At 44.9% G+C, this 12,925-nt stretch overlaps 1 protein-coding gene across 11 annotated transcripts in view; it reads left to right on the top strand.

The window, feature by feature from the left end:
- LOC142776324 (uncharacterized) overlaps window positions 1–12,925 on the top strand; it is a 46,115-nt gene that overhangs the window by 13,120 nt on the left and 20,070 nt on the right. For 7 of the 11 annotated variants that reach the window (XR_012887454.1, XR_012887455.1, XM_075879815.1 and 4 more), the window contains 3 exons: window positions 5,970–6,050; window positions 6,553–6,624; window positions 10,605–10,868. Coding sequence is in view for 9 of the 11 variants with exons in the window: in XM_075879815.1 (XP_075735930.1) it covers window positions 5,970–6,050; window positions 6,553–6,624; window positions 10,605–10,868 (417 nt within the window). In the remaining 2 variants the exon portion in view is untranslated. Of the gene's footprint in view, window positions 1–5,969; window positions 6,051–6,552; window positions 6,625–10,604; window positions 10,869–11,831; window positions 12,722–12,925 lie in introns of those variants that run through there. The other 4 variants (XM_075879822.1, XM_075879818.1, XM_075879816.1 and 1 more) reach the window with 3 other exon arrangements.

Below are 12,925 nucleotides of genomic sequence, written 5' to 3'. Positions count from 1 at the left end.
CACTATTCTAGATTACTAATAAAACTTCCTCAAACTAATCAATCTATCGTGAAACGTCTACCAAATAACAGTTCGGGTGTTCGTGTTTCTTACCTGTTCGTTATAAGACTACAAGAATGCAGGAAAAAGAAAAAAACACGATAACTAAGTGACACGCAATGCAAAAGTAACACACCATTTCAACTGAAAGTATCCAAATTTTAGTTGCCGTCATCAGAGAGTTTCCTAAACTCAACTAAAAGGGACTCTGGTGCTGCGATCGTTCAGCGAGCATGGGAATGATGCGTAGTACACGGATTTGCTTAGTCTTCGTACTTGGAGGCAATGAATCCCACTTGTGAATTCGTTTATTGCTGTAGTTTGGTTTTGTTTCGAAGGAAAGAACGAATCCTTTTGAACTTCATGGCCCGATTTGAAATGGTGAGCCTAAAAAGTAAGGTAGTTAAGCGTCACCGATAAACATTTCTCGATTTCTGTTTAATGAGGAAAAAACTTCAAGCCACACGAACGCACACGAAGCCATAAAAACAAAAATTAAACAAATTGGTGTACTACCCATCATTCCCACGCTTGCTGAAGCGCCGTGCACTGCAGCTCCCATGGACACTAGCGCCAGAGTTCTATTGTATTATTAGGGAACTCTATGGCCATCATAATAGGATCATTAGGGATGCTGAAAATCGGCTAGATGATGACACACGGGCACTGTGGTGACGAGATGCACGCAAAGCAAAGCTACCCTCTTCGCACATCCACGCTTATGTGACATCTCGCCCAATAGCGCTAGTAGTACTGAAAGCCGCATGCTGCTGTGTTCACTCTGAAAAAGATTGTTACTGTACGTGCCGAATCCCAAACGCTAGAAAGGTATGTCGGATGTACCCAAAATCGGGAGCCTAAAGATACGCCGGATGCGTATACTCGTAAGCAGAAGTAAAGATAAGTCAGAAGTCGGGCTTTTTCGGAGCTTGCAACTGGGTGTCTCCGAATTCGACCAGCCCGTCCGTTCTTTGTTCACACGATTGACCTAAAGATACGTCAGACGTTGCACTTTCTCGCCGACTCAAGCGCAGTTTACGCCTAATTTTGAAAAAAAGTGGGCTCGTGTGCGCTTGTACTTTTTGAAAGTTGGTTGCAGTTGCGGTTTCAAAGAGCATAGAGTGAGGCGGTTTCCATGCTAACTCAGCTGGCTACATGGACACGGAAAACCACGTTCACATGAGTACCGTCCCAACACTTTTTTGCGAAGCCCTTGGTGCTGCTATCAAAGGTTGCAACTATAAGTGTGGACCCTCCCCCCCCCCCCCCCCTCCAAAAAAAAAAAATTGCACTGCCGAGGCAAACTTCCGTCCAATCCTTTCAGAAAATCTACTAGGAGAAGATGCTCTCAAGGATTGTGGCATTTAGCACAAACTTGTGATGCAGATGGTGGTTCGTCATTTGCACGAAACTAAAGGCGTATTTCGCAGGTGTTAGGGAGGTGACATGATATGCACTTAAAAATCATTGATAATAAGGGCCAGACAAATCTATCTGACAAGTTATCACGCCTTCAGTTTTTGTAAGTAGTCTTTTAAAGAGGCATTCACACCGGCGACTGACAGAAGTCTACGACTGGCACCACCGACCGTGACGCCATTCGTAAACCACGCGATGCTCAAAGTTTTCCACTGTCATTGGCATTGCTCACCCGGCTCGTTCTTTGTCTGTCTTGCAAACTGGCACACGGTAACCGCGACGCACCCTGCCACTGATGCGTCCCACTACATCACGAGAGGTGATGTATCTTTAGGCTCGCTATTCTGGCTGCATCTGACGTACGTACCTTCTGCTTTTGAGATTCACCTACACTGGACTTCCAGGTTCACATTTGTTGGACGTACCTTTAGACACAGCGATTATTTTTTACTACATTTGAAAACAAACATTCTTGTTTTGCCCTTGAAAGTACGCATTATCTATTTATGGAATAGTACATTATTAAGTGAGAAACACTTAATGTTTTATTTGCTGCGATGCCAGGTGCATCTGTCCAAGTGATTTTCTTGTGAAGTCGAGTCGCAGGAGAGTGACGGTGCATTTACTTAGCTTCGCTGTCTGTATTCACTCGATTTAAACGAGTTTTGGCAAAACGTGTTAAGAAAAAATGTGTATGCCATGTAATATTCCGCACTGGCATGGGACGCTATATCTATGCGCAGCAGTGAGTGCGCGACGCATCGCTTGAACTGTCAACTACGACCCCTAAAGCTCTGAAGTGGCAGCGAATCTTGGCAATAGTGGTCTTCAGCCTCTTTGAACAACAAAGATGCTGCTTCAGTGCTTTGCACCGCAGCCCACTACGCAGGCTATGCTGGCTAGAGGAAGAAGTGTGAGCTCGTACTACCGACGGGTAGCACAAGCTTAAAGGACCCCCGTCTCCTAATTTAGGAACTCTAAATGCTTGGGTTGTTTCATAGCCCTGCATGCGAGGCAATCTCTGACCGATTATTGGTGGTGAGTGTAGCCTAGAAAATATTTTAACTTGGTTTTAAATATGGGTGCCTGCTCTTCCGATTATTCAGGTGCAATCCACATTATCTGCGGTTTCTTGTAGACTTGGGCTTTCCTTGTGACATTGCAGGGTCAACATTTGCAGGGCTCCCACAATACCTCGACTGGAAAAAAATATCATTTGCCCCCCCCCCCCCCCCCCCCTCTGTTGTCGGGCTGCTTTCAAGGTGGTTTTGGCTGCTTACGCCAGGAATGCTATTTTTTTTTGAGGGGGACACGCTTAAAGCACCCAGATCCTTCCATTCTTCACTGCACGCAGGTCTCAGGTGCTGCTTCACTGCGAGGAGCTAGTTTCATGGTATTTAGGCGGGTGTTTTGAACTGGCGCAAAATCGGTCTGAATGAACGTCGCCAGCATAAATTTTGCGATGCGTTAGAGCATTTATGGTATCATTTCGGCATTACCAGACGCAAAGCTACGAATTACTGTAAAAAACTCGCAAACAAATCTTTCACTGTCAAGGGTTCTTTAACGAGCTTAAAGCGTCGGTGCCACCGGCAGGTGGAGCAATAAGACACTGCTGTGTCTTATCGACAGCTATTAAGGCAGACTTTTTTGCATGTGTGTGTCATGAGCAGAAAAATGTAATGTGGTTGAATGCAGTGAGAATCGTAAAAGAAAAAGGTTAAAGTAATGAAGATGTAGATCGAGACGCAAGCTGCGTGCTCACTTCGTCTTTATGAAAGTGTGAAGCCAATGCCATAGGAAGCCTTCAAAGAGACTTCAATTAAAACATGTATTCAAGGGAGCTTGTGTACGTGAAGAAAAGTGGCTCTGTTGGTCAAAGAACCCCTGGGATTTTTTCGCTTTTTTTTGCTCTATGGCCTCGCACGCCCAGTTCGGAAATTAAGTACTAAACCGCTAAATCTTCGTTCTAGACAGTCTGAACAGTTTCTCAATATCGTACTCATGGAACTGTCTGGCAGTGTTCCTGTAATTAGGAACATAATTGAAATTTTTACGTACAACCAGCAGACAACTGATTTAAACACAAACCCCATCAAAACACCTCCTCTGTTACTGTACAGATCGCCATTGTCGGAATCATCGACGCTGTCGAGCTCTTTTTCATACGACATCGATCCACCATCGATACATGTCACGTTGGCTATTTGACGAACTCTGCGGGCACTTGCATCTTTGTTTTGGCAGTAGCCGCCACGCTTTAAGTGTCGTTGCTGCACCTGCACTTGCTGAAGCAGTGCTGAGCGGCCACAGCACCGCTGTGACACTTTTCAGAACTAGTGCAGGCACTGCAAGTGAAATTGAACAGACCTAATATACTGACTGTGGAGAGGCTGCCCATAGGGCCCATGCCTTAAAACCTATGACTAATCAACTATGCAATAACCATCCGGGTGCGGCCATGATGGAACGATACTTGGATTTTGGCTGATGTACGTTGGTACTTGCCACTGCGTGCTGCGAAGCCTCCTGTTATTTTTTTCTGTTGTGTGAACTTCTGTTGCATCACATGTCACATAAAGCATACCTGCCAACTCTTCCGATTTTCCTGTGCAATGTACGAATTTCGACCGCTTTAATGATTTTATGAATCGTGCTTCAAATTTCACGAAAAAAATGTCATTTCTGGTAAAAAAAATAAAATTAGTTAAATAGCATGGTCTCCGCAATCGGCCGATTGGCTACAGTGCATTGCCGTAGCTGGTCACCAAAGCCACAAAAATGGCACCACCAAGAGAGAACAATATATATCAGTGTTATCATCACACCTGCTAAGTCTCTTGCATTGTCCGGGAAACTCCTGGACTTCGACCGTTTCTTCCCGTTGTATGGTTGCCATGAAAATCTCCCGGAAATCGAAATTTGTGTGCAAGATCTGGCCCCATTGACAAAAATGCAGATCAGTCCGTTTCGGGCTTTTTCCGAGCCCACCACATTTTATTATAAATTTATTTGAGAGGCGTTCATGTAAACGCACAGTAGGGTCTCAGTGATGCGAAACCGCAGCAGATGCAAATTTGAAATTTTCCAGCCAAATTCATGTGTCTATTGGGCCGAAATTCGAATGTTCCGAACACTTTTCCTAATTGCAGTGTGTGATATGAACCTCAGTACGGCTTGCTTGAAGCTTCAGAAGTACGTGTGCGACCAGTGCACGCACTGTCTTCTAGAGCGCGCATGGTTGTCACTGCTACTACCGCTGTTAACCAAACCACAAATGTTCCACACGATCATGTATGGCGATGTTACTGAAAGAACTTCGAAAGTGTGCGTGCGGCCAACGCTCAACCAGTCAAAGCACGCTGCTTTCGCCCAAACTCTGTGGATAAAACCGCGGTAGTTGAGATCATAGATAGCATGAAACGATAGCATGAAACAATCAAAGGAAGGTTCTGCTCCAAAAACTGTTTCCATTTTAGTTTTAGCGGTCTCACCCCTGTTTAGGTGAAACGTTAGCCATAGGTTGGAATACTGAAGGTTTAATTCCTGCGGCAGTTCTGTCGTAAAGTGAAGTGCGCTTCCATTCTCTTTAAAGGGACACTAAAAAACAAAACGATTTTTTGCGTATTAGTAACTGTAATTTCACAATCCCAAAAATACCTCTTACCACGACATGATGCTTGAGAATGGAGAAAACATGCAAGAAGAAAATTCAGTTGGAGATTCCACGGAGATTCTTGCGCCAAACACAGTGACGTACGAAATATTGAAGGCATCTGCTGGGTCCAACATAGCTTCTACTCAATAAAAATTAAGTACATTGTCTTCTTTGGGTGCCCCTAGACCTAGCATAGGAAGGTTTGGAAAATTTCATCGAACTAATCTTGTGGCAGTTTCTTACTTCTTATCACATGTATTGTTGGAACGAAAATCGTTAATATATATATATGCCCCGTCGTATCAGCCTAGTGGCTTAGTCACTCTGCTGCTGACCTACAGGTAACAGGATTGAATCCCGGCTGTGGCGACTGCATTTCCAACGCAGGCGAAAATTCTGTATAGTTGAACCCCGCTACAAAGAAAATCAGTGCACGGAAAATATTTTGTTGAAGCAAAAATTCTGTTGTAGTGAAATCGAAAAAAATATAGCTGATCTGAGCTAGCTAAACAAAGGAATGTTTGTTCTTAAATTTAAAGAAGTGTTTGCTGCTTCCTATTTTTTCCCAGCAGCATCAAACGATTCAGTCATGCAATGCGAGGCCATGGTGAAAACCGCTAAAATAACGCTCACAACCACATTCGTAAACGTACCAAAGACCAGCAGCCGTTCGTCGTCAAAGTGTATCCGACAACGCCCAGATGGAGGCAGGGTATAGTGGAGCGGTGACTTTTGCCTTATTCTATGCATTCTTATCCTTCAAATCTTGCGGCTTTTCTGCCATTTCTGGTAACTAGGGAATCTTAATCGTGCAGCTTGTCTCAGTGGCTGCTGGTCTTGTTTCGATGTGCAGATGGCTTCAAGTGTGGTCAGGAGGGCCACATGAGCAGAGACTACCCAAACTCTGATTCCTTGAGTGGCGGTGGAGGAAGAGGTGAGTGTCCTTTTCTAGGTCTATTTTGCCTGGCACGTGTAGGACACCAAGCAATTGATGCTGCCGGCTCGTAACTGAACATGCAATGGAAGGCTAGCTTTGCATGTATACTTTCGTAGACCTGCCACTGTGGTCTAGTGGCTAAGGCACTCTGCTGCTGACCTGCAGGTTGCGAGATTGAATTTCGGTTGCGGGGGTTGCATTTTTGATGGAAGCAAAAATGCTTGAGATACATGTGCTCAGATTTGGGCCCACTTAAAAGAACCCCCAAGTGGTCGAAATTACAGGAGCCCTCTACTACAGCATCTCTCATAATCATATGGAGGTTTTTTGGAAGTTTGGGATATAACTGCATAGTAGTAAAAATTTTTAGGCAGCTGAAATTTCTGGAGCCCTGCACTACAGTATGCCTCCCAATTGGCACGTAACTAACCTTACCTTGGAGGCAACGGGGTGCAATAGTAACCTACAGACAGCGTTGGTTCTGTGGTGCGTCTTTCAGGATGCTTCAAATTTGGCTTCGAATTGAGTCGCTATTGCCCAACAGCTTCCAGCGACGACAGACCCAAGAATGGTGAGTGTGCTCATCTGGTATACTTGACAAGTTTCCCGCGTTGGTAGGAAATTCTCCTGGAAAACAATATTTCCGTGCTTTATGAAGTCACATTAAGATATCGAACCTAATCTGATCTAGGCTTTTATGGGCCTCTAGCATCTGGCTGAAGAGCATCTTTTCACCCAACTCTGCTCGTGATTGGCTACCAACCAGGGTACTGAAACTGTTGAGGGAGAGCTGTCATGCAATAATCTGACCTCTGGTCAACAATTGCCACAACTGCTGCGAATGAAACAGTGCTCGCTATTGACGCAATCCTGTGTGGAGGCGAGGAACTTTCCGGGCCTGTCTTCTCGAAAAGCTCTTTAGATTGCTCCCTTGATTTTTGTACAGTTTTATTGTTTCTGAATGACCTTGCCAGGGTGTAAGGAGCTCCTTTTTTTTTTAATTGTGCCGTTGATATTCTAGTAAATACTAGCTACATCAAAATCAAAGTTGCTTGAACCATATTTTAAATAATTATTTCGTACTTGTATTCTGTACTCTTTAAAACAGTTAAACAGTACCTTATAGTTTAGCGAAACCACCTATTCTCTAATTATCAACATCTAATTCAATTGCAAAATGGAAAAAGCTATTTTCTTCCAACACGTGCAAAAAATGCCGTAACTAATCCAAACTTGATGTGTGCGCCATTGTCGGAGCACGCAGTTGACCTGTGCCATCTTAACGTTTTGAGTGTGAATTTTCTGTCTTGTTTTCAGCTTTGCAAAATGGTTGAGATGCGATTTGCATTTTCCCGCAAAGCAATGTGGAGCAGAGATTGGCTAGAGTAATGTATCGTATCTTGCTGGAGAAAGCGTGTCCGCCATTGGCTGCTGCGCAGCAAAGGGGACGTTCGCATCAGCCTGTGTCTTCTGCACTGCTCTTTGTCTTTCGTGCTATCTTTTCGATTATATCCTCCTCTACATTTTCTTTTTTCACTAGTTCTCAATTTGTCTTAGTTGTTGCGCGCGATGCCAGTAGCGATGCTGAAGACAGCGCAGAGGTCCTGTGCATGAAGGCGCTCGCCTCAGTTTGTTGAAGCATTAAAATTCCACTATTGTGCTGGGAGTGCCTGCAGTGTACATGCTTGCAGTGGCGGAACTGCACCGTCATTGGTTGCCAGTTGATGATATGACCACGCGGCCGAGCGCCACCATCCTGGTTTTGTTTCCCTCGCGAATTCTTGCTTTTTTTTCTCTTCGCCACCTACGGCGGCAGCAGCGGCAGCGTGACCACGCTGGAATCGCTCATGTTTGGGGGAGGGCTCTCGAAGTTTTGAATTCTTCCGTGGCTCTGTTGTGAAGCCACGATTTGAGGAAGCGCGGGCCTTTGGTGGGAGTGGGCGATCACGCAGCTCCTATTGGCTGCTGCCATCGATGACTCATCTGTTTTTCTTGTTCCCCGTCTGCTCCGGCGCCGGCCTCGCAAGCGCCAATGCTCTTTTGGCATGCGCTGTTTTCTTAATTGCCATCATTCCGCTCGGTTCTCATGCATGCGTCACGTGTTCACACGGGACGCTGATTGTTCTGTCACTAACTATGGGCAGGGTAAAGTTTGGGACCCGGCACTTGTTCTGTTCAAGAAACGTCCGATGAAGCTCGTATGCATGGTGAGGCTCCTTCATGCGCCAACGTGTGGGTGACAGTCGCATCGATGCTAAGCAGCTTTTCCTTCGTCTCCTCAAGATGACTGCATTAATGCTTCTCGACATCGAGAGTGGGCGCAACGCTCGGTCGTCACAAGTGAGGCTGGTGTTAGTGTTTCGTGCTCAAGTGCACCTGGTGTGTTGGGCTTGCTAACTGCACTGGTTATGGCCCCGAAAAGTGTGACCGCATTGTTGACTGTGCATTTGCCAACACATTTTGGGACGTGCGAGGAGTTAGCCGCGGGGGATAGCAAATGCTGTGCAACCACAGCTTGGCGCTATGTTGGCAACTAACCGCACTATGCCGTCAACTAACCGCGTTATGCTGGCAACCAATGGCCAGCGGAGAAAGACTTTCTGTGTGAAAAAGGCTCAACAGCTGTAACACAAGCAGGGAAAACGAAAAGGAAAAGTCCTAAAAAACATTTCTAGAGACTTTGCACGAGGTCATTTTAGGGCAAAATATGTGTTTGAAACTTTAGTTCATTTTCTCAGAAAGACTTTTTTGGCCAGTGAGGTTGTTTTGTCTAGTGATATCTCTGCAACCGCTCATCTAATTTCTATTACAGCAGAATCCCGCTGATAAGTTTTTCACGGGACCGTAAAAAAACCCCGTAGGAGCCGGGAAACCCAAGCGCTGAGAAACGCGGAAAATTGAGGAATAAGAGTAGTAGTGAACTGCACATAGTTTTATTTTAATTCTTTCGCTTGAAAAAATCATGCAGCCTTGCCTGGCGCATCTTCTCATGCCCGACAAGCACAAGGCGTTTTTCAAGCACCTGTAGTGCCATGTGGCTCTCGCCATTGACAATGATGCGCACATATCTTCGCAATAAATCCAGTGCCTCTACTGCCGATGAGGACGTTGGCTCCGGTATCCGCTCCACCTCCTCCTCAACTTCCTCGTCACTGGCGCACTCAGCCGCGATGTCGTCGACGAATAACATCGGGGAGATGACAATGGCGTCAACAGCGTAGTCACTGTACGCGATTACACTGGCACCAACTGTTTTCATGGCAGTGTTCAGTTCGTCGCAGTCTGCGAATGCACAGTGTAAAGGCACTATGCTGGACACTTGTGTAACCTGCGCAAGGACCGACACGAAACAAAGGCAATGCGAGAAGACTGCAGCAAACACGGGTAGCATGGGCACACATGGGCGCCCCGCCGCGGTGGTCTAGTGGCTAAGGTACTCGGCTGCTGACCCGCAGGTCGCGGGTTCAAATCCCGGCTGCGGCGGCTGCATTTCCGATGGAGACGGAAATGTTGTAGGCCCGTGTGCTCAGATTTGGGTGCACGTTAAAGAACCCCAGGTGGTCAAAATTTCCGAAGCCCTCCACTACGGCGTCTCTCATAATCATATGGTGGTTTTGGGACGTTAAACCCCACAAATCAATCAATCACATGGGCGATGGTGATGGCGATCGGGCTATACCCTTTGAATCGGGCTGCCTGCGCGACCTGGTGGCGATAAGGTTAAGCCAGCATGACGTCCCAAGAAAACAAAACCAGGTCTCCGAGACCTCATTTTTACAGATGCCAAAACCAATTTTAGGGTGCCAACGCGTCATAGACACAATCTTTCTTAGAGTGCAAATACGGATCTGAAAGGTCATGCTTTTGCTGGCATGAATCGAAAATATGTCATAGGTGTTGTCCCCGTCATTTTGGGCGGCCGATCCTATCGTCAAGCCGCCAAGCCAAGCTACATGAAGGACAACATGGCCACTCGGGCCAGCACGTCATGGCACTTCGCAATGTATGGTTCGGGAACGGTCCCACAGTTGCGACGCAGCAGCGGGGTTTCCCAATGCATTGGATCCTATCGGAGCTTCGGAGCTGTGCTGGGACCGGCCGAAAACGCCGTAACAACCAAGAAAACGCAGCACACGGGAACGCAACAGCGGGGTTCTACTGTATTTGTTTTATTTTGTACCCTAATAAATAGCTCACACACTGACAGAGCAGTTTTTAAAATTAGTTGGCTGTAATTTGTGATAATTTAAATTTCATTCATAAATGCTCAATAGCAACTGTTTCAGTTTACACTATTAATAGAAAGTTTTAAAACCCCTATCTGCCCTTAATGCAAAGCTTGTAATAATTACTCGTCCTTCACTTCTTAGATAATATCATCCGATGTTTTTATTGCTGTAATTTAAAATTTCTGCTTGTAAAGATATTTGCAACTTCCTCGTAAATCAGGTGCACACATTCCGCAAACAATCTCTTGTTAAACGCTGTGCCTTGCTTGATATAGGTGTTGTTGACTTGCAGTAAGAGCATGGCACGTTTACCGTTTCTCAGGCTACTTTAACTGTGGGGAATACAACCACATGAGCCGGGATTGCCCTAACCCCCAGCATGAGCGGCGCTCCAAAGAATGGTTCAAGTGCGCTGAGAAAAGACACATGAGCTGGGACTGCCCGAACCCGCACGCTCGTGGTGGACGAGGGGGAAATTCCTCCGGTGAAGGGGGTGACAGGCCCAAGGGTTGCTTCAAGTGGCAGCAGGAAGGCCACATGGCCAAGGACTGTACAAATGAGCCTGTGCCTCGCATGGGCCCCGATGGTGAGCAAGGCTTTATTCTGTGCGTTAGTAGTGTGATACAGTAAAATATCGGTTTAACGAACTTCCGGTGGCCATGGTAATTTGTTCATTTTGAAGTTGTTATATGAAAGCCCAAAAATTAACCATACTTATTTTCCATTGACCAAAACGACTTACCTTCACAAAGATGTGTCCTTGAACTCATTTTGGCGAGGAAAAACAACTGCACAAAAAACACCAAAAAATGCACGTTTAATAAACAAATATTTGTTTTTTTGACGCTTGCACTCAAAGTTCTCTGGCCACAACAGCCTGTTTTTTGCTTTCTAGTTGCCGAAAAGGAACCACTTTCTCGTTTAGCGAAAACTGCTTCCGCTTTAATAAGTTTGTTCAAAAAGCAATAATCATGGTGCGCATGTTTTGCAATCCTCATAAAGGTTCTCATAAATTCGTAGCAGAGCTTCTAACACAGGTGGCAGCAAATTGTCAAAAAGCCTGGAAGTCTGTTCCCTGTTTTTTTGTAGGTTCTGCGTGTTAACAGCACCAAGAATCTGGACAGTTGGAATGACATCACAAAAAATTATTTCTACTTGGTGTGTGGAAATTTGCAAAGAGATAAAAAAATACTTCCAGAAACCAAATATGTCAATTTAAAAAAATCAATTTTGTTGTCACTTTTTGGTCCCAAAGACCAGTCTGACCCCTTCAATGAAACCCATTTTCCTGGTCCCTTAAGGTTTTGTTTTAAAGGGGTCTACTGTACTTTGTTATAAGCATCTTGAATGTTCATGCAACTGGTATTCGTGGCAGCAGATGCAACGGCGGGGCCCTTGCTGCTGCCCTGTACCTGCTTCATCTAGTGCATTACACCACTGATCCAATTACGAAGAATCTGTAAACAGGGCATCCATATTTATTTCGACTGAGCCTACCAGTGAATCAAGGAGTCTAAATAAATTAGTTTTCGGCGGTCTGCGTGTGCAGGCGGCGTTCATGCTTCCCATTCTGCACTCGCTACTGAGTGACAGTAGCTTCGAGAACCCGGCCTACCAACCTGTACAGACTCCGATGGCGGTCATCCTATCGCCGACGCGCGAGTTGGCCATCCAGATCGCCCAGGATGGGCACGATATGACTTAGGTGCAGCACCAGCTGGCCGTGCCGTCTCGAGGCTGCCACATTCTGGTGGCCACCACTGGCCGTCTCAAGGACTTACGTGAATTATATAATTTGTAGTATTCGTATTCGATTTGTAATATTGTATTGATTCGATATACTATTGTATTGATTCGCTTTGTATATTCAATTTGAATTGTAATATTGTATTAATTTGATGTAATGTTGTATTGATTCGATTTGTAAATTTATATTCAATTCAATTTGTAATATCGTATTGATTTAATGTAATATTGTATGGATTCATTTTGTAAATTCTATTCCATTCGATTTGTAGTACAAGTATTGTATTGATTGGATGTATTGATTCAACTTGTAAATTTCTATTCGATTCGATTTGTAATATTGTATTGATTGTATTTAAAAATTCGTATTCGATTCGATTTGTAATATTGTATTCGTTTCGAACTAAGTCTATCATTCGATGTTCACCAATATTCGTTTGTATGTTTGTGGGAATATTGGAATATTGAAGTAAATATTAGGGTATTCGAACTCACTTGGGTTTGAATTTAAGTTATTGAGAATTTCGAAGTATTTGCAAGGAACAAATGAATGCACATTATTCCGAATGTACTACTTGTAAAGGTGATTTCACTGCAGTGTAGGGGTGTTGAACAGTGAAAGCACCTTTCCACGAGAAATTCGCTTTGTTGCGAAGCCTTCAATTTTAAAAGGGCCCTGCAACACTTTTTGAGCATTGCCAGAAAATGCTGCCGATTGGTAGTCGAGGCTACTGAGCACACACAAGTCAAATATTATAGCGCAGCACACGGCGTGGGATTCAGAATAAATTCTAAGTCAGCTAAAAATTGCTCTCTTCTCTCGGCAAATAACTCCACAAGCTCAGAAGGCATGCGTGACTCATTTCCCCATGCCATTCCTCTCTAAATAAAAGTTTT

This window comes from Rhipicephalus microplus, chromosome X, assembly GCF_043290135.1.
Source record: "Rhipicephalus microplus isolate Deutch F79 chromosome X, USDA_Rmic, whole genome shotgun sequence".
NCBI lineage: Eukaryota > Metazoa > Arthropoda > Arachnida > Ixodida > Ixodidae > Rhipicephalus > Rhipicephalus microplus.
Note: the sequence above shows the minus strand (reverse complement) of the source record. Positions and strands in the feature narration are given on the sequence as shown.